The sequence below is a fragment of the Eutrigla gurnardus genome, assembly GCF_963514095.1.
Source record: "Eutrigla gurnardus genome assembly, chromosome: 19".
In the NCBI taxonomy this organism is placed as follows: Eukaryota; Metazoa; Chordata; class Actinopteri; order Perciformes; family Triglidae; genus Eutrigla; species Eutrigla gurnardus.
The window spans coordinates 17,073,594-17,093,218 of NC_139930.1; the positions used below are offsets into that span (position 1 = coordinate 17,073,594).

The 19,625-nt window shown below is 43.8% G+C and overlaps 2 protein-coding genes across 4 annotated transcripts in view; one reads left to right on the forward strand and one right to left on the reverse strand.

Annotated features, from left to right (window-relative positions):
- Positions 1 to 1,239: 1,239 nt before the first annotated feature.
- LOC311029708 (secretory carrier-associated membrane protein 1-like) lies at positions 1,240 to 12,125 on the forward strand. The gene is made up of 9 exons (XM_084034980.1): positions 1,240 to 1,481; positions 5,242 to 5,319; positions 6,158 to 6,265; positions 6,687 to 6,798; positions 7,284 to 7,412; positions 8,848 to 9,007; positions 9,088 to 9,189; positions 9,569 to 9,686; positions 9,760 to 12,125. The coding sequence occupies exons 1-9, from the start codon at positions 1,425 to 1,427 to the stop codon at positions 9,907 to 9,909; spliced, it is 1,014 nt and encodes a 337-aa protein (XP_083891106.1). The 5' UTR covers positions 1,240 to 1,424; the 3' UTR covers positions 9,910 to 12,125.
- Positions 12,126 to 12,884: 759 nt separating this feature from the next.
- lhfpl2a (LHFPL tetraspan subfamily member 2a) overlaps positions 12,885 to 19,625 on the reverse strand; it is a 28,225-nt gene continuing 21,484 nt past the window's right edge. For all 3 annotated transcript variants that reach the window (XM_084034887.1, XM_084034888.1, XM_084034889.1), the window contains 2 exons: positions 18,884 to 19,560; positions 12,885 to 13,716 (listed from right to left, as the gene is read on the reverse strand). In XM_084034887.1, coding sequence (XP_083891013.1) covers positions 13,460 to 13,716; positions 18,884 to 19,304 — 678 coding nt within the window. In that variant the 5' untranslated portion in view covers positions 19,305 to 19,560 and the 3' untranslated portion in view covers positions 12,885 to 13,459. The remainder of the gene's footprint in view (positions 13,717 to 18,883; positions 19,561 to 19,625) is intronic.

The following is a 19,625-nucleotide window of genomic DNA, read 5'->3' on the forward strand; positions in this document are numbered from 1 at the left end:
CACACACACACACACACACACACACACACATACAGTACCGGAAGTGTGAGTTGGACAAGTTGTCACATGACATGACGAAACATAGATGTAAACTAACCTAGAAAATAACGCGTTTAGAATGTTTTGGATCTATGTCAAAAACGCCCCCTCCTCCAGGAGTCTTTGTGTTGCCAAGGCAACAACGGTTCTACTCAGAGAAGACAGGAAGTGAATCATTTGCGTACTCGTACAAACGTTTTTTACGTAAAATACCAACAAAAAAAGAGCTCTTCTTGCTCGTTTTTATGGTAATTTTTTTAATTCAAATGTTTATTGAAATCGAAATTGGAGTACATTATACAGCACAACATATATACATCATTTTTTTTCTTTAAAAAAAAGACAAGAATAAAAAATACAAAAATCTTGCTCGTTTTTAAGAAATTCAAAGTAACAACACAATGATATTACTTTTAAGAAAGTAACACTAACTTAACTTAACTATATATGAATATTTCCCCACTTGACAATCCTTTTGAATCGATGAAACCTGTAAACGTGTTGATTATGCCATGTTTGAATTGACCATTAAACAAATATTTATTAAAATAATAATAATCATACATTAATAAATCCTTTTCAATCTTCTTTCCAAAAAGTAATTTAAGTTGTCAAATAACCATAGTGGAGTAAAAACAAAAGAAGCACAATCTTTTCCCACCATTGGTGTATCTAGGGCGCAACGTTTCACAATAAAAATAATAAAAAATTTAAAGAAATAATGTAATGACATACAACATACAGTAACTAATTCTTTTTAAGATACTAAGTCAATATTTTTGAGAAACATTATATTCTAGATTTTCAATCTTCTTTTCTGAAAAGTGATTTAAGTTGTCAAATAACCGTAGTGGAGTAAAAAAAGCACAATATTTTTCCCACCACTGGTGTATCTAGGGCGTGACGTTTCGCAAAAAAAAATAAAAATAAAACAAATTCATAATTAAAAAAAAAAATTAAAAGGCCTAATATTTTTCCCATCATTGGTGTACCTACGGAGTGACGTTTCACAAAAAAAATAATAAAACAAATTCATAAATTAAAAAAAAAAAAAAAAGCATTATATTTTCCCATCATTGGTGTATCTCGGGTGTGACGTTTCACAAAAATAAACAAATAAATAATAAATAAATCAAAAATCAGCGTAGGATTCTTTACTTCCGCCTTGCCACGTGATCCGCTGCTGGTGACCAATCCCGATAGTATCTCTGGACACAGCCAACGCTTCACCGCCGGACACATCTCGCGTCTTCTACCTCAAAGCAACAGTCTTCTTCTTGGGGGGGGTGGGGGAGTAGCTCTCTTTAACTTCACCTATAATCTTTTTTTATTTATATATTTAGAGACACATCTCAACTGGAAACCTCCCCCAAAAAGGAGAGAGAATGTCAGACTTCGACAGCAACCCGTTCGCGGACCCGGAGACGAGCAGCCCGTTTCAGGTGACGTTCGCTTAGCTACGTTAGCCATGTTAGCATTTTAGCTTGTGCCGTTATTTCACATTAATAACAACGTTACTAGCCGGACACTTTATGGCTCCTTGCTAAGCAGCTACAAGGAGTGTACTTGGGCTTAAATATAGTAATAGTAGCAGTGACGTGTATTCACTTGTTGGTTAGGGTTTAGTTTCGGTCTGTCACTTCGTATCGGTACACTTTAGTGTGACATAACATGTCAGGTGAAGGTAGCCGCGTTAGCTAGCTAGCCAGCTAGGTGGCTAGCTAGCTGGGTGTCTACTAAGCCTTCCTTGTGATACAGCAGGGCGTTGTGCTGTTTTAACTCTTATCCTTAAAACACTTCATGCTATTTTGCACCTTTTTATTTTTTAACTTTCAACCTGTACATTCACATGTTTGTATTTGTTTAAGTAGATACATTAAACTGCTGTTATACATGTTCCTGTTTGATAATAATAATAATAATAATTTAAGAAGATACTCTAAACTGCTGTTATACATGTTCCTGTTTGATCATAATAATAATAATAATAATGATCATAATTTTTTAGTAGATACACTAAACTGCTGTTATAAATGTTAATGTTCCTGTTTGATAATAATAATAATAATAATATTAATATTATTATTAATCTATTTTTTAAGTAGATACTCTAAACTGCTGTTATACATGTTCCTGTTTGATTATAATAATGTTTTTTTCCAAGTAGATACACTAAACTACTGTTATAAATGTTGTTTGATTATAATAATAATAATCAGGACATAATGGGAGGTCCATAGTACAGTAAAACAAAGTACCACAAAAAAACACCCCAATTAATATATAGTACAATTCCTATAAATAAACATAACATGATCGCCATGTTGGACTTTCTATACCAAAACAACATCTAGATGATGATAATAATAATGCTGCCTTTTAAAATGGCTTTGTTTAATATAATTTCTTTTTTTCATACTTCAATGTTTCTTACTGTGCATATGATAATAAACGCTTTGAATTGAATAACTCCGGACTTAAGGGAGATGATACTTGCATGGATGCATTTAATTGATTTGTCTCTCCAAAGAGAGCAGAACATACATTCTCCACCCGCATGCCTTTGGCTTTATATATATAAATAGGTATTGATCTATAGACTGACTCCTGTTAACTGTGACCTGTCATGGTGGATCATGTGATCATGTGCTTTATGGTGTCCTCCTCCCTCAGTAAGTCTGTAGAGGTGTTTGCACTCGATGTCATCATCATCACATCAGGTGTAAACACCAGGGCAGCGGCTACTTTTCAATTTTCATCGCAGTCATTGATCAGTCAAGCAAATATTTTGACAATCAATTAAGTGTTTTAGCATAAATGCCAAAACGTCCCTGCATCCTGCAACTCAAATTATGAATAGTAGCTGATTTTCTGGATATTTAAATTAATATCTTTGGACCGTTTTCATTATGGATTAAACATACTATAAATCACATCTTTAAAATGACAAAAAATAATACTAGAGCATCTGCAACTATTTGTGAGATTACAAGTTATTTTAAGTAAACAGAACAAACATTTGAATGTACCATGTTCTCACTATGAGAATGTGCTTCTTTTCTTGGTCTTCTATGACAGTAAATGAAGTATTCTCGGGTTTGGTCAGATAAAACAGTAAATGAATGCCAGCACCCTTTGCCCTAGGATACAAAGGTTATGTCCTTCATACAATACGAAGAATAGCAAATCTAGCAGCACTTCTCGTACTCCTAATATAAAAATGAATCGTCAGGTGATCACCCAATTCATTTCCTGTATAGATTATGGCACAGACATTCCTGTGCATGACCACAATAAACGATCTCCTCCCATTTAAGAGGCTGTAATGTTTCACAGAAACTTAAAAAAGTCTTCCACCGGCAGGCGGATCCTGTCGGCTCGCTCTGCCCGATCAGACACATGGAAAGTGAATTATTCAGGCTGCCTCATTAACATACTGACATGACGAGTGAAACCCGGCTGCTCTGCCATTTTTCTGTCACTTCTTGGCTCACTCTTCCTCCTTTTTTTGTCGCCTGAAGAGAAATGGAGCTTTGTTCCCTTCTCTGAGCTATCTTCAATTCTTCATGAAATCATATGGTGCCGTCATGGTGACATGTGGTGCTCGCATCCCCGCCGGCGCCCTTTTTTCCTGCTAAAATGTCATCAATCCCAGTCAGTCATGCATTATATTGTCGTCGCCACCAGGTGATTATGTATTCAGTGGCGTGTGTGAGTGTGTCTGTCCGTCCACGGTGGTTAAGACATCTGCATGGATTAGAAACGGAAAGCTTATCTGTTGCATCTGTTGGCATTTTAGAAACTTGTGGGGGTTTTTTTAGTAGATGTCAGGCTGTACTTTTCTATTTCACACCAAACTCAAACCACTGTGGTGGTGATATGATGGCTGACTTGGCTTTGTGGTGTTGACATGTGATCTTCCCTTCACCCATGCACGACTACATGGTGTGTTGCGTATATATATATATATATATATATATATATATATACCACCACAAATAGAATCTGATTCTGTGGCAAACACTGCAGCTTGATCACAATGCCTCTTTTATTCCCACAAGTTTGCGCCTCATTAGGTGAAAGAAAATCCATAAGCGTGAAATTGGCTTCCTCCTCGCAGGTAGACAGACGTGCAACAGGTGGATGTTTTTTTTGTATTTTTGATTTTCTTCATTTTCTGTAACTGTAGATGTCGAGGGTGAAATACTTGGTGAATATGCATGTGTTTCTTTGGCTGCGCAATCGGGCGACATTAAACTTTAAAAGACAGCACACCCTGAAATATTTATCACCCTGGTCTGGTGACAAGTTGCAGTGTGTGTGTGTGTGTGTGTGTGTGTGTGTGTGTGTGTGTGTGTGTGTGTGTGTGTGTGTGTGTGTGTGTGAGAGGGTTGGAAGCAGTGGAAGAGATGCTCCCAGAAACGTAAAGAGTCAGAGAGACTAAGCGAGAGCACCAGTTATCAGGGCAGCGCTGCAGGAATACGCAGATTTGGATGTTGATCTGGAGCAGCGATTTGAATGAAAGTCGTGCGTGACTGACAGCAGCTGATGGTAAGATCAAAACGACGACGCCTGCAGGAGTGGAAGCTTTCATTATCACATCAGAAGATATGAAACGATTCCACTTCTTTAAGTCTGTTCGCTGATCTTTGATAGTTGAAAACGCCTCGTAAGTAAACATAGTTGAGCTTTTGCATCAGCCTTTATTCCACTTAGTGTGTGTTTACATAGCTCCTCGTTAAAAAACGGGCACTCCAGGTTGTTTGAGTTCGCTCGCCTTTGCAAATCAAGAATGTGCCTAAAAGGATCGGAGCACTTTTGCAGCTTTTGTGGCACTTTTCTACTAGAAAAACACATTTATTTCTGTCTCTAGCAGCCTTCCTCCCCCCCTCCTCTTCCTCTTCTGAGACTCATGGACTTTAGTTATTTATAGCCGTCTTCCTGTGAAAATTATTGGAATCATCGTGTCTTTGCCAGTATTGAATTATAGCCTGTTGCGTTTTGAATAAAGAGGGTTGTGTGGCCTCATCTGACAGAATAATGGAGGGTTTTTACCGATAAGACGTTTCCACGGCTGTCCTCAGTGAAAACACAAGGAGGCAGACACATGACTGCTCTCATATCCAAACAGCTATTCAGAACATTTCATTTTCTACCTTTTTTATTTATCAAGATGAATTGAAAGTGTTATTTGTTTTTCAGGATCCATCAGTGACACAAGTACGGCAGGCGGCTCCTCCGGGGTTGGAGGAGTACAATCCCTTCACGGACGCCAAACCGGTGAGTACTCCAACATCCAGAGGATCGCATAGCCATAATGGTGACTTTTAATTAAAACGTGTGTGGAATTGGGAAATAAGACGAGTTTAACAAATTGTGCGAATAATATATTTCGGAATTACAGTCAATAAATCGGCCAAAAAAAAGGCCTCAGTTTATTATTAAGTCATTATTTTTCATACTTTAAATTGTATTTTTTCACAAAAATGAGGAAAGAGGAACTAAATGAAAACCAGACCTGTTTTATGTTAAATATATATTAATATTGTAATCGCACAGATCGCAAGAAAGAAGAAATATGTTGTTCAACTATTCAAATTTAGATCTTTTCCCCCGATTTCTTTCGTCCATTTCTTTTTCTAGTAAAACATTGGATAGTTTAACCTTTTCAGGCCTCTTAAAGCCGTTCGGATAAATTGATCTGAGAAGTTAATTGCCAAAAAAAATCAGTCTCTCTGATTGAACTGCTTACAACTCATAAACAACGAGTTCACACTTGATCGTTAGGAAGCTAAATCTAAACAAGCTTTTAACAGGCAGTTAATGTGTTGAAAAAGACCAAGATATATGGTTGAGAGCTCTGAAAAAAGCTAGTAAGTGGACCTTTTTATATTACTGCTAATACTGTTGGGGTTTTTTTGCATAGTATTTATTCTTTTTTTGGCTATGAACAATTAAAACGTAATTAATTCAGTCATTTTTATCCTAACTTGAGGAAACAGTTGGTAGTTCTGATTGTATTATTGAGAAAAAAGACTGTTTCATGTGTAGATTCTTTGCATCGTGAACGCTGATGAAGAGGGTTCATCTATAAATGCGTACATGTGTTCCTCCGTAGATGCCTCCCGGTATGGCGCCCAAGAGCGCGGCGCCCACCATCAACACGCAACCCGCCATCATGAAACCCACAGAGGAGCCTCCCACCTACTCACAGGCTCTGGGACAGGTAACACACTCTTCTTATCGTGATGTTATCACGCGTCTGGCTAATGATTCTCTATTCAAGGCAGGAAATACAGCAACGTGACAGCTGGTTTCATGCTGAGTTTGTGGACAGGAACGAAGCTCAGCAGGAGGCTGTTGCTATCTGGGAAGGGGGGGGAGGAGAGAGGGAGAGAGAGGGGAGGGAGACATAGAGAGAGAGAGACAGGAAGAGAGAGAGAGAGGGAGACACGGAGAGACACAGACAGACACAGAGAGAGAGAGTAATCCAGATGTGGTGTGATGTCATCTGGTTTTCGTCGTCATGGCTCCAGGAAACACGTTGTTGTGACGTTTCTCCTGCTGGTGTAGAGGACTGGGTTGATTCTGATTTGTGTGTGTGTGTGTGTGTGTGTGTGTGTGTGTGTGTGTGTGTGTGTGTGCAGGAGCAGTCAGGAGCCGCCGCTGAGCTGCTGAGGCGACAGGAGGAGCTGGAGAGGAAGGCCGCCGAGCTGGACCGCCGGGAGAGAGAGATGCAGTCGCTCAGCGCTTCAGGAGGTCAGCACCGGGTCACGGGTCACGCCCCCAGACTCAAGAACCGATCTTCTCATTTAACTCAAGAAGGCAGTATTTAAAAAAAAAAAATACAACTATTACCGAAGAATAAGAGTATTTACAAAAAAATACAAGTATTTACAAAAATAAGAGTATTTCCATCCATCCATTGTCTACCGCTTATCCTGTATTCAGGGTCTTGGGGGGGCTGGGGCCGATCCCAGCTGTCATTGGGCGAAGGCAGGGTACACCCCGGACAGGACGCCAGTCTATCACAGGGCCGACATGTAGAGACAGATAACCATTAATAACAGTATTTCTAAAAAAAAAAGTAAAAATACCGACCCATCCCTATAAATTCCCACATCTTTGTCTGTTTGAAACCAGTCGGCACACACACACACACACACACACACAGGTCATCTTCATTGTATCTCACTGCCAAACGTCCCATTTAAAGGTGTTTGAATGTTCTTCTGCTGTTCCAGGCAGGAAGAACAACTGGCCCCCCCTCCCAGAGAAGTTCCCCGTGGGCCCGTGTTTCTACCACGACATCACCGTGGACATCCCTGTAGAGTTCCAGAAGACCGTCAAGATCATCTACTACCTCTGGATGTGTGAGTGGCTCACCTGATATTTACTGCACTGAGGCAGTTTACAGTAAGAACAAGGAGAAACCAGAGATCTCTGAACAGTCAGTCAGTTCATCAATCAAGAGAGATGATCACATAATATTTCCATTTTGATCATATCCAGGAATGGACGTCAAACTGGAACAGGATTATGGATTATTATATTTATAATTTATAATATATTTATATATATGGATTAAATGGGTGTTGTCCTGCTCGAGTTAATCATTTTAAACACAAACATGGTTCGTACATTTCTTCTTATGTGATGCTTAATGAGTTTTTCCAGTGAGTTTTTTTTATTCGACCCCCTGAATAAGAGTCTCTTCTGTCATAAGGGGAGTAAAACTGTGGAATTCTGGGAATGAATGAGAAGTGAGCGCGTGACGAGGGCACGTGGTGCAGTCATGTGGTCGGATGAAGCGCCTCGGTCACATGATTTCAGATGCAGACCTCTGAGAGCAGCAGCTACTCTCCCTCTCTTTCTCCGGTTTCAGAAAGCATGTAGAGCTGCGTCGCCATGTCAACAAGCAGGCGTGTGTGATATTTCACAGCGTGTGTCGAACCAGTCGGACTCATTCTGTTACTGTGCATTTAACCAGGCCGACCCCGTCAGGACCCCGAAACGGTAGACATGGGAGATTAAATTCACCTGGCAGAGGTGGTCTGGGTCCGCCCCCTTTCCTGTCTGTGGCAGAAACATATGACTTTATGAGTTATATTCATTATTATATATATTATATAAACAAACTGTGTGCAGTAGTGTCAGTTTTTTTGTTTTTTAATTGAGTATTACATCCATTCATGACAATAATAATAGTAAAAATACAAAAGGGAATAACAATGATGATCATTTAACCAAAAATAAATATTATATAATATAAATATAACATAATAATAATAATAGTAAAAATATAAAGGGTAATAATAATGATATTTAACCAAAAATAAATATTATATAATATAAATATAATATAATAATAATAGTAAAAATACAAAAGGGAATAATAATGATTATAATTTAACCAAAAATAAATATGATATAATATATATAATATAAATATAATATAATAATAATAATAGTAAAAATACAAAAGGGAATAACAATGATGATCATTTAACCAAAAATAAATATTATATAATATAATAATATAAATATAATATAATAATAATAGTAAAAATACAAAAGGGAATAATAATGATTATAATTTAACCAAAAATAAATATTATATAATATAATAATAATAATAATATTTATTATTATTATTATAGTAAAAATACAAAAGGGAATAATAATGATGATAATTTAACCAAAAATAAATATTATATAATATAATATAATAGAACTGGATTGTCAGTTTTACCTGCCGGTATCATGGTGCACCTGTAATCCAGGTGCTTCCTGTGCTTCTCCCTCCAGTCCACACGGGGACGCTGCTCGCCAACATGGTGGGCTGCCTCGCCTGGTTCTTCGTGGACGCGTCCCGCGGCGTGGACTTCGGCCTGTCCATCCTCTGGTTCATGCTCTTCACGCCGTGCTCCTACGTCTGCTGGTACAGACCGCTTTACGGGGCGTTCAGGTAACCACACAAACCCGGTGAAACCGCGCTGCACCTTCGAGGATTCAGTGTTTAAATCATCGGTGTTTGTTGTTTTCCAGGAGCGACAGCTCATTCAGGTTCTTCGCCTTCTTCTTCGTGTACATCTGTCAGTTCGGCATCTACGTCCTCCAGTGCATCGGCATCACTAGTTGGGGCGCCTGGTGAGAAACCATACAGACAGGAAGAAAGCCGTATATTTATAACTGTGATTTATGACATCGTCTTGAACTGTAAGAAATGTTATACACGATAAATCCAGAAAATATTCATCAGATGAAGAGATTATGAAAGTAATCGTTAGCTGCAGACAGGACTGTGGTTGAAGATACCATGACTTTTGATGTTTTCTAACTTCCTAAACCTGAAAACAGATCACAAATATGTATATTTTTATTCATAAACAGTCTTAAAACTCGGCCAATTAAGCGTTAATGGTGTATTCCACCATGTAACTTCTTAGTCGGGGTCGCCCCGCCGAGTCAGATTAAATTGCAGCAGATAAAAACCTGACCTCTTCATCCTCCCCGACCTCGTCCTCAGCGGATGGATCTCGGCTCTGACCGGTCTGAACCGCAGCATCCCGGTGGGCATCATCATGATCCTCATCGCCGCCCTCTTCACCTCGCAGGCCGTCATGTCGCTCATCATGTTCAAAAAGGTAGAAACACGCCAGCACACCTCGAGGAAAGATGGTGCCGTTAAAAGTCTGAGTCACGTGTTTTCCTCCTCAGGTCCACGGCATGTACCGGACCACCGGCGCCAGCTTCGCCAAGGCCCAGCAGGAGTTCGCCACGGGCGTCATGGCCAACAAGACGGTCCAGACGGCGGCGGCCAACGCCGCCACCAGGGCTGCACAGGGAGGCTTCAAGGAGCAGATCTGATTGGCTGAGAGAGCTGGCTCATCATCCCTCCGTCCAACCCCTCCTCTTCCCCATCAGCGGTTCATGTGAGGGGACCACCGTCCGCCATCCGGTCCCCCCATGATCCCGAATCTAAGTCTGAGTGGGAAAACCACCGCTGCAAACAGGATCCAATCAGACTCTGGGTCCCGCCCCCAAACCCCCCCCATCACCTACGCTGCACTCCTGCCACTCAACCAGCGTGCTCAACTTGATTTTCTCTGTGAGTTTAATGAATGAATGTTTGCTTCCCTCTCTTTAAATGTAAGTGAGCCGGTCCTCGTCCTCTCCTTACGGCCTTTTAAAATCACTACTTTCTATTTTACAATCCATTTATTATCATCGGGACGAGTGGAAGTCATGTTAGCTCTCTCTCTTTGCTGTTGTTTTTCCCCTGATAACGTAACACCGCTGCCCCCTGGTGGAGTGACCACGTATCGCTGAAGATGAATGCTGTGCATTCCAGTTCACTTTTGCCTTCTCTCGTTTGCTTTCCTCCAGAATTTTTTTTTTTTAGAAAGTATGTAGACTTTGCTTTGCTTTGAAGCGATGCTTCACCCAGAATCCTCTTTGTTAAGTATCAAAGCAGGAAGCAGATTTATATTCAAAAGGATCGCAGCGGATGAATCTTTGGTAATTGATCTAGTTTAGCGTGTTACTTACTCTACCACTTTAAAGTAGGATGTTGAACATGGGAAACATTATACATGCTTAGCGATAGCATGTTAGCATTGTCAATGTGAGCCACACTGGCGTTAGCATTTAGCTCAAAGCACCGGCAGCATGGCTGTAGAGTCATTTTTTTAAATGAATTGCCTGTCGATCTTCCAAAATATATTTTTGGATTTTTTTTTTTGGGTGAACTATCACTTTAAAAGTCTTTTTTCTGCTTGGAATCTGTTTTGCCTTTAAGGAATCCACATATCCATCGTGAAATTACGCCCGAGTCGCACTTTAAATCTCAAATAGCCGCTCGCCCTCCCGCTCTAATTCATCCATGCACCAGCTGAGTTCAGCTGATTTCCCTGAGAACTAAATAAAGGAATGAATCAATAAATGACGGTACGGTGAATAACCCCACGTACACAGATGCATGTTTCTACAGCTTTGTAACCACGAGGAACGTGTAACTCGTCTCCAGCTCCCCTGCGTTCCCGGAGACTTACCTCAGTTTTTACTCAGGATGTACTCTTCACTTGCATGACGAGGTTCAAAAACATTAATTCTCCACCGTTGTATGAAATTAGACATTAACTAGGCCCCTCCCCCCTCTGTTTTTACATATATGTGCTGTAAATCAATATATTACAATAAAAAGATGACTTAAAAAATACATAAAAGGGCCAGTTATGTCGATGCAACGCTCTGAGAAATCTCTCCCATATTCATAATTAACACAACTGTGGATTGACGATCACTGAACTCAATCTGAAGGTCATTCTTTGATTTCCAGTATTCAGGCGTTAGAAATGTAAAAACAGAACATTTACCGTTCCTGCTGAAACGTCTTTGAATGTCTACATTCTTAACGTGTCTCATGTTGAAGCCAGTTAAGCCTTTGTGTGTATTTGATGTGTAGGAGTGGAAATGGAGGCGGTTTATTAATCCAGATTAACTTCATCTGGTCACCGAGTCTGGCTGCAGGTCTGGGATCCTTCCTCACTTCTTCTTTTTTAAACGTTTCCTCACCATGCCTTGTTTTGCTCTCTGATCTCTATTTTAATTTTGTTTTTTTGTTTTATTTCACACTGGCTTAATCTGAACCAGTGCATGTGTAATCCTGAGTACATTTACGTGCAAAACAACATGAGATTATGTCTTTTAAAAGAATCAAACCGAGTGGCACTTACAGTATTTCTGCTGTTATTTTTGACTTTGCTTTTAAGAAAACCAACGACCATGTAAAGTGTGAGAAACGCTGTGTGATGTGCTGATGTGCTTCGGTTCGTGGTAGAAAAACACTGACGATTATTATTAAATGAAAAGCATCTCTTTAGTGATATAAAAGTCTGGGTTAAATTATTGGGAGAGAAACAGGAAAGTGGTGTTTGTATATATTGTATGATTGCAGATGTTTGCTCTGATTGGTGTGATTTTTAAAGATGCACTCTGGTTTGACCTTCAGCATGTTGAGTAGTTTTGAGTTTTGTATATTTATTGTATTAACACTAAATAAAATCCTTCCTCTGTTTGCCTTTCATGGTTTCTCCTCTGTGAAGTCAAACAGCCAATGTTTAAAGCTGCACCTGCAGCTGGAAACCAGCAGAGGGCAGTAGTGATCAATGAATATGATTTAGGTTACTTAGTTTAGTTAAATAGTTAGATATATCTTACATTTAGAATGAATTATTAAAAAGGAGAATGTCACTGCAGCACCGATCATGATGTTTATTATAACACACACAAACACACACACCTCAAGGGCCAAACTTCCTCTTCCTATTTCCTCCTTTCTTCCTCCCTCTTTCCTTCCTCCTCCCTCTCTCCCTTTCCTTCCTTCTTTCCTCCCTCCATCCCTTTTTCCTTCCCTCTTTCCCTCCCTCCTTTCTTCCCTCCCTCCTTCCTTCTTTCCTCCCTCCATCCCTTTTTCCTTCCCTCATTCCTTCCTTCTTTCCTCCCTCCCTTCCTCCTTCCTTCTTTCCCTCCCTCCCTTCCTCCTTCCTTCTTTCCCTTCCTTCTTTCCCTCCCTCCCTCCTTCCTTCTTTCCCTCCCTCCTTTCCTCCTTCCTTCTTTCCCTCCCTCCCTCCTTCCTTCTTTCCTCCCTCCCTTCCTCCTTCCTTCTTTCCTTCCTCCTTCCTTCTTTCCTTCCCTCCCTCCTTCCTTCTTTCCCTCCCTCCCTCCTTCCTTCTTTCCCTCCCTCCCTCCTTCCTTCTTTCCCTCCCTCCTCCCTCCCTCCCTCCCTCCCTCCCTCCCCCACACTGGATAACAAACTGAAACCGTAGTATTTTGTTTTCACCGTTCTCTTTATTGTTTTAGGCAGAAGGAACTCCATCCACGACTCGACAGCCTCCCTGAAACCAGGCGTTACCATGACAACAGCGATATTCACGTGCAACGCGGACCCTTTCTCTCGGGTACATGTGGGGTCCTTCAGACGGCGGTCCGTTGTGTTAGCTTGATGCGGAGCCGTCTATTCTGACGGAGTAGTGGTTCCCCTCGTTGGGTCAGCGCTCACAAACGGCCCTGCTGGTTAACAAAACTATCAAAATCAGTGTTTAAAAAGGCAAGGAGTGACATCATCAGCACAGCCTGGATCAGCTGACCGATCACAACTATGTACAAAATATATAATAATCACACGTATGTACAGAAACACGCGGCGGGTTTTTTTTTTTATGAAAACAGCACCTCTAGTGGCCGAAAGACAAAAACGCACGCTGAGAAAACCAAACTTGGCACTTGTAGGTTTTCTCCCACGTTGAACACAAACAGACAAACAGTCAGTTCTAGTGGTAAAGATGCAGCGGCCTCCTCCTAGTCCTCCTCCTGGTCCTCCTAGTCCGTCCCCCCATCAGGACTACAGTCTCTGGTCTCAGAGGAGGCAGATCAGGCTCTTGCCCTCCTCGATCTCCTCCTGGACTTTGTCGCTGGATGTGGCGATCTCCGCCTGCGCCGAGAAGACGGCGCACACGAAGGTGAGCACGGTGCCGCCCATGGCGGTGTAGAAGGCCCAGCCCATGGAGCAGAGCCCGGCCCGGTACGGGGCCGCGTCCTGGCCGCAGTACAGCTGCACCTTGTCCGAACCCCAGCCGGCGGGGTACAGCATCAGACCCAGGATCAGGAACAGACCTGCAGGGAGGGGGACACGTTAGCAGACTGGTAGACCCACTGAGACTACAGACCAGTTACAGACCAGTGGTGGGACCCACTAAGACTACAGACCTGTTACAGACCAGTGGTGGGACCCACTGAGACTACAGACCAGTGGTGGGACCCACTGAGACTACAGACCAGTTACAGACCAGCGGTGGGTTGAAGCCGACTGACCTCCACATAGATATAAAACAACACCTGATTGTTCATCACCATGGTAACCAACGAGATCAAAGGGGCTTCAGGTTCTGAGCGACTGCAACAAAGTAACCTTCCTCTGGTTCCAAAACATTTCCTGCCATCGAGACATTCAAAGCTTCCCGACTTCCTGATGACCCGAACACGAAACCGGGACCCAGACTTGGACCCGGACCTGGACCTGGACCGGCAGCAGAGGGGAGAACAACAGGAAGCGGTGGCCGAAGGGCTTTCCTCACTGGCCGCAGTCGCTGGCTGACCTCCGACCTCTGGTGTCTCCGTGGAAGGATGACTCACTTCCTGTTCGACTGTAACCCACTTCCACCACCGCCGTGACCCGGCCTCTTGGTCTTAATACATGGGAGTACTTGCTCCACAGTAAAAGTACAACATCTGAGTTCTTCCTCCACAGTAAAAGTACAGCATGTGAGTACTTGCTGCACAGTAAAAGTACAGCATGTGAGTACTTTCTCCACAGTAATAGTACAGCATGTGAGTACTTGCTGCACAGTAAAAGTACAGCATGTGAGTACTTCCTGCACAGTAAAAGTACAGCATGTGAGTACTTCCTGCACAGTAAAAGTACAGCATGTGAGTACTTCCTGCACAGTAAAAGTACAGCATGTGAGTACTTCCTCCACAGTAATAGTACAGCATGTGAGTACTTCCTGCACAGTAAAAGTACAGCATGTGAGTACTTCCTGCTCTTCTTAAAGAAGCAGCAGATCACATCAACTAAAAGAATGAACCTTCACTCAAAAGAAAGAAAACGGCGTGACGTTTCCTGCTCTGTACTTCCTGTGGCGGCGGATCAGACAGCTGGTCGGTATGATGACGTCCTGCGACCAATCAGAGCTCAGGAAGAAACATTTACACAAACACAATAACAGACAATAAATTAACCAGACGGGGATTTCTGTCTCGATTGTTCAAAACAAAATGTGGAGGTGAAACTGTCTCGCTCTCCTAATCCCCCCTCCCTCTCTCCTTCTCCCTTCTCCCTCCTCCCAAACCCCCCCCCCCCCCTCCCTCTCTCTCTCTCTCCCTCTTAAAGCGCCCAATATCATATTAAACAAGGAAATGAAAACTAGGTCATAAATTCTTTCCACATGTTGCTGCATCGCTCCGACGTCCAGACCGGCTCCAGTGATGGATAGAAGGTATGGTTTTAATTCACAACCCCACCCCTCCTAAGACCCCCCCTACACACACACACACACACACACACACACACACACACACACACACACACACACACACACACACACACACACACACACACACACACACACACACACACACACACTAACCTAATATCTTGGCTCCTCCCTCCAGCCCCACTATTCCCTCTGCACTGGCTCTCGTCTCCGTTAACTTCCAAACTGTCAATTCTCCAGCATCAAGCCGTGCCTCCCCCTCCCTCCCCCACCTCCCCCCCACCTCCTCCTCCCTAACCTCTGCTCCCACAGCCTCCACCCTGTAATACAGCGCAGCAGCAGGTCTGCACTCGGCTCCAAGAAGCCGTTTTCCTTTCCAGGAAACAAGAAAAAAAACACAGAGCAAAGGAGGGAAATACTGGCAACTGCTTTCTCTCTGAATCGATTCATCTTACGGGCTATAAAACAGTAAACGGGTTAAAAAATGTTTATTTGAATTAACTATTGTTAAGATAAAGGAAAAGCAGGAAAAGTTCACGTTTAAGAAGCTGGATTCATTATTATTGTGGCTCTAATGTCACTTTTCTGTATTTTTTTTATGTAAACCACTTGCTATTCTAAATACTGTGGTAAATAAATATATGTTGACATGTTAAATAAATATATACTTCTAGGTAACAGACATCCAGTTAGAGCCGTCAGATGCATCAGCTGTTTTCTTCCAGTAAAGCTGTTAAGTTCCTGTAAACCGTTAGTCTCTGAGTCACGGTCGACGGTTAAAACCTGCAACGCCGCCTGTGACATCACGGCCGGAGGGAACTTTATGGCAGCCAATAAAAACACAACAAAAACAGGAGACGGTTTCACGGCCAAGTTTGTGTTTTTTTTTTTTTGTCTGAAGCTGGACGACGGATGAGGACGGCGTTTCATTAAATGTAAGGGAAGTCCCTCAGGTCGTCTTTAGGGGGCGTGTCTCCCAAGTTCCCCGACTGACCCTCAACGTCTGTTTTCACCATCCGATGACGGAAAGCCAAGGGAATGGATTTACCGTCGGGTAACGACACGCGAGACTCTCTGGCGGAGAAAGTGTGTCACGGAGGACAAAGGAGTAAAAAGAGTGACATCAGCGAGTGTGGAGGTCAACGATGATGTCACCAGATCTCTGGCAACGCCGTCATCGCAATCTTCCCATCTGAGGTCGCTCTCATCCCCCAAAAACATCTGCAGCCCGGCTTCGGTTTCCTCGTTAGCCGAGGGTAGTGGAAACGGTGATTAAGCCCAGGGTTGCCATGGCGATATCAGAGAGAGTGATATCATCCGGCCACGTTGACAGACACACACACACACCAAATCTACATTTGGGTCATTTTTCCGATTACGACACCTGACCCTTCGAACTTCCGCGAGCCGACGTGGTGACTCACATTCGTACTTTGAGCTGTCTTTATCTTTTTATTGGTTATAGTAGACTCATTGTCTGCTCCTCCAGGTGTCCCAACAAGGATCAAACTTTAACTGACTAAACACTCCACATTACTAGATGGACCAAATGCATTTCATTGGCCGATTCCTCGGACCGATTCGCTAATATGAGATCGACCGGTGTATTGTTCAGAGCGCTCTCGGTTTCTCCGTGATGAGGAGCATATTTTACCATCCTTTATTTGCAAAAATAATCTAAAAATCCAATCTGGCCGTCCACTAGACCCGCCCACACTCACCTAACGCACCAGAGATGCAGTTAAACAAATGCTAACCGAGTCCTGAATGAAGGAAGACACGAAGAGATGCTTCCAGTCTTACAGCTCGGCATACCCGCCCACCTTTCTCTCCGTTTGGGCCGCCACATAAACAACTGTGGGGGAGGACGGCCATATAACCACCACCAGAGAGGCGATGATGTCACGGCCTCCTCCCTGTTTAATTCACCACACACACACACACACACACACACACACACACACACACACACACACACACACACACACACACACACACACACACACACACACACACACACACACACACACACACACACACACACACACACACACACACACACACACACACACACACACGAGAGTGCAGCTGTATCGGGTGGAGAGTAAATATTTGGGTGGCAGTTGCTCCGAGTGACGGCTCTGCGGGCGGAAACAAGCCACCATGTGTTTTAAACTCCCGACCACTAACCGAGGTGAAAGTTCACCGGACGCACCCCCAGAGACTCAAACACATCATTCTGGCTTCAGGGCGGTCGTGGCGCCCGTAATGAACACGTTCCGATGAAAGTACAAGTTCTGATTCACCTTGATGGACGCCGGACGCCACAGGAACCAAGAGGAACAATTAGATGAAGTCTGGTTTAAGGTTCCTGATGTTTTTAGATCACAGTCGGTCTTTGGGTGAGGATGTTAGATTAGGAAAGGTGGATTGGATAGGATAGGAAGGAGGAAGGTACGGTAGGTAGATATGTAGGTAGGTAGACAGGTAGGTAGGTAGGAAGGTAGGTAGGTAGGAAGGAAGGGAGGTAGATAGGTAGATAGGTAGACAGGTAGGTAGATAGGAAGGTAGGTAGGTAGGTAGGAAGGTAGATAGGTAGACAGGTAGGTAGACAGGTAGGTAGGTAGGTAGGTAGGTAGGTAGGAAGGTCGGTAGGAAGGTAGGTAGGTAGGTAGGTAGGTAGGTAGGTAGGTAGGTAGGTAGGTAGGTAGGTAGGTAGGTAGGTAGGTAGGTAGGTAGGAAGGAAGGGAGGTAGATAGGTAGGTAGGTAGGTAGGAAGGAAGGGAGGGAGGGAGGGAGGGAGGGAGGTAGATAGGTAGGTAGGTAGGTAGATAGGAAGGAAGGTCGGTAGGAAGGTCGGTAGGAAGGTAGGTAGGTAGGAAGGTCGGTAGGAAGGTAGGTAGGTAGGTAGGTAGGAAGGAAGGGAGGTAGATAGGTAGGTAGGAAGGAAGGGAGGGAGGGAGGAAGGTCGGTAGGAAGGTAGGTAGGTAGGTAGGTAGGAAGGATGGGAGGTAGGAAGGTCGGTAGGAAGGTAGGTAGGAAGGAAGGGAGGTAGATAGGTAGGTAGGTAGGTAGACAGGTAGGTAGGTAGGTAGGTAGGTAGGAAGGTAGGAAGGTCGGTAGGAAGGTAGGTAGGTAGGAAGGTAGGTAGGTAGGAAGGTAGGAAGGTCGGTAGGAAGGTAGGTAGGAAGGAAGGGAGGTAGGAAGGTTGGTAGGAAGGTAGGTAGGTAGGTATGAAGGGAGGTAGATAGGTAGGTAGGTAGGTAGGTAGGTAGGTAGGTAGGTAGGTAGGTAGGTAGGTAGGTAGGTAGACAGGTAGATAGGTAGGAAGGAAGGAAGGAAGGGAGGGAGGGATGGAGGTAGATAGGTAGGTAGGTAGGAAGGAAGGGAGGTAGGAAGGGAGGTAGGTAGGTAGGAAGGGAGGAAGGGAGGGAGGGATGGAGGTAGATAGGTAGGTAGGTAGGTATGTAGGTAGGAAGGAAGGTAGGTAGGTAGGTAGGTAGGTAGGTAGGTAGGTAGGTAGGTAGGTAGGTAGGTAGGTAGGTAGGTAGGAAGGTAGGAAGGTAGGAAGGTAGGAAGGAAGGTAGGTAGATAGGTAGGTAGGTAAGTAGGTAGGTAGGAAGGGAGGTAGATAGGTAGGTAGGTAGGTAGGTAGGTAGGTAGGTAGGTAGGTAGGTAGGTAGGTAGGAAGATAGTTTATTGATCCCGAGGGAAATTCAAGTGACCATCTGACGAGCAGTTTAATTAAGTATAAATATATATATAAAGTATAAATATACTGGTCTCACCTGCGATGCCTTGCAGCAGTCCACACACGTTGAAGATGCTCTTCTTCATGATGCTCTGGAAGCACATGGTGAAGACGGAGATGAATGCCACGGCACACAGCAGCAGGATGCCCGCCGCCAGGAAGATGGACGTGGCCTGCCAGAACCCGCTGGCGATCTCCCCAAAGTGTATGGCGTACGGGCCGCACAGGATGCCCCGCTTCAGGTGGGGCAGCTTGATGCAGCGGCCGTAGATGCCCAGCGTGGGCCGGTAGGCCTCGCCGGCCGCCGTGGCCCCATGGGGGCCGAAGACGGCGTCCGGCGTGCGCGGGAACCCCACCAGCCAGTCGGTGCTCATGAAGGCGATGAGCTCGCCGAACGCGGCCACGATGCTCAGCAGAGTCCACAGCATGGAGCGGCAGGTGACGATGACATGGCACATGCTGGCGGCGGCGGGAAGTCTCGCTCCGAAGGTGGCGATCCTTCTCCGGCGAAGGTTCACGTCAACGATTCACAGATTCTCTCCGTTCCCTTCTTATCTCCTGCCAGAGACGCTTCAGCGGCGGCTCTTCCTCCCTCCTCGCGGTCTCCCTCCTTCCTGTCGGTCTACACTCTGGTTCTGGTCTGGGATCTCGGTGTCTACATGGTATTGAAGCCGTGCTCCCCGAGCCAGCCCGCTGGCGTCACATCAGACACACCTAGGAGATACAACAGACACACAACAACTTTAATTGCACGTATAAAAGTGTTATTGCGTGTATAA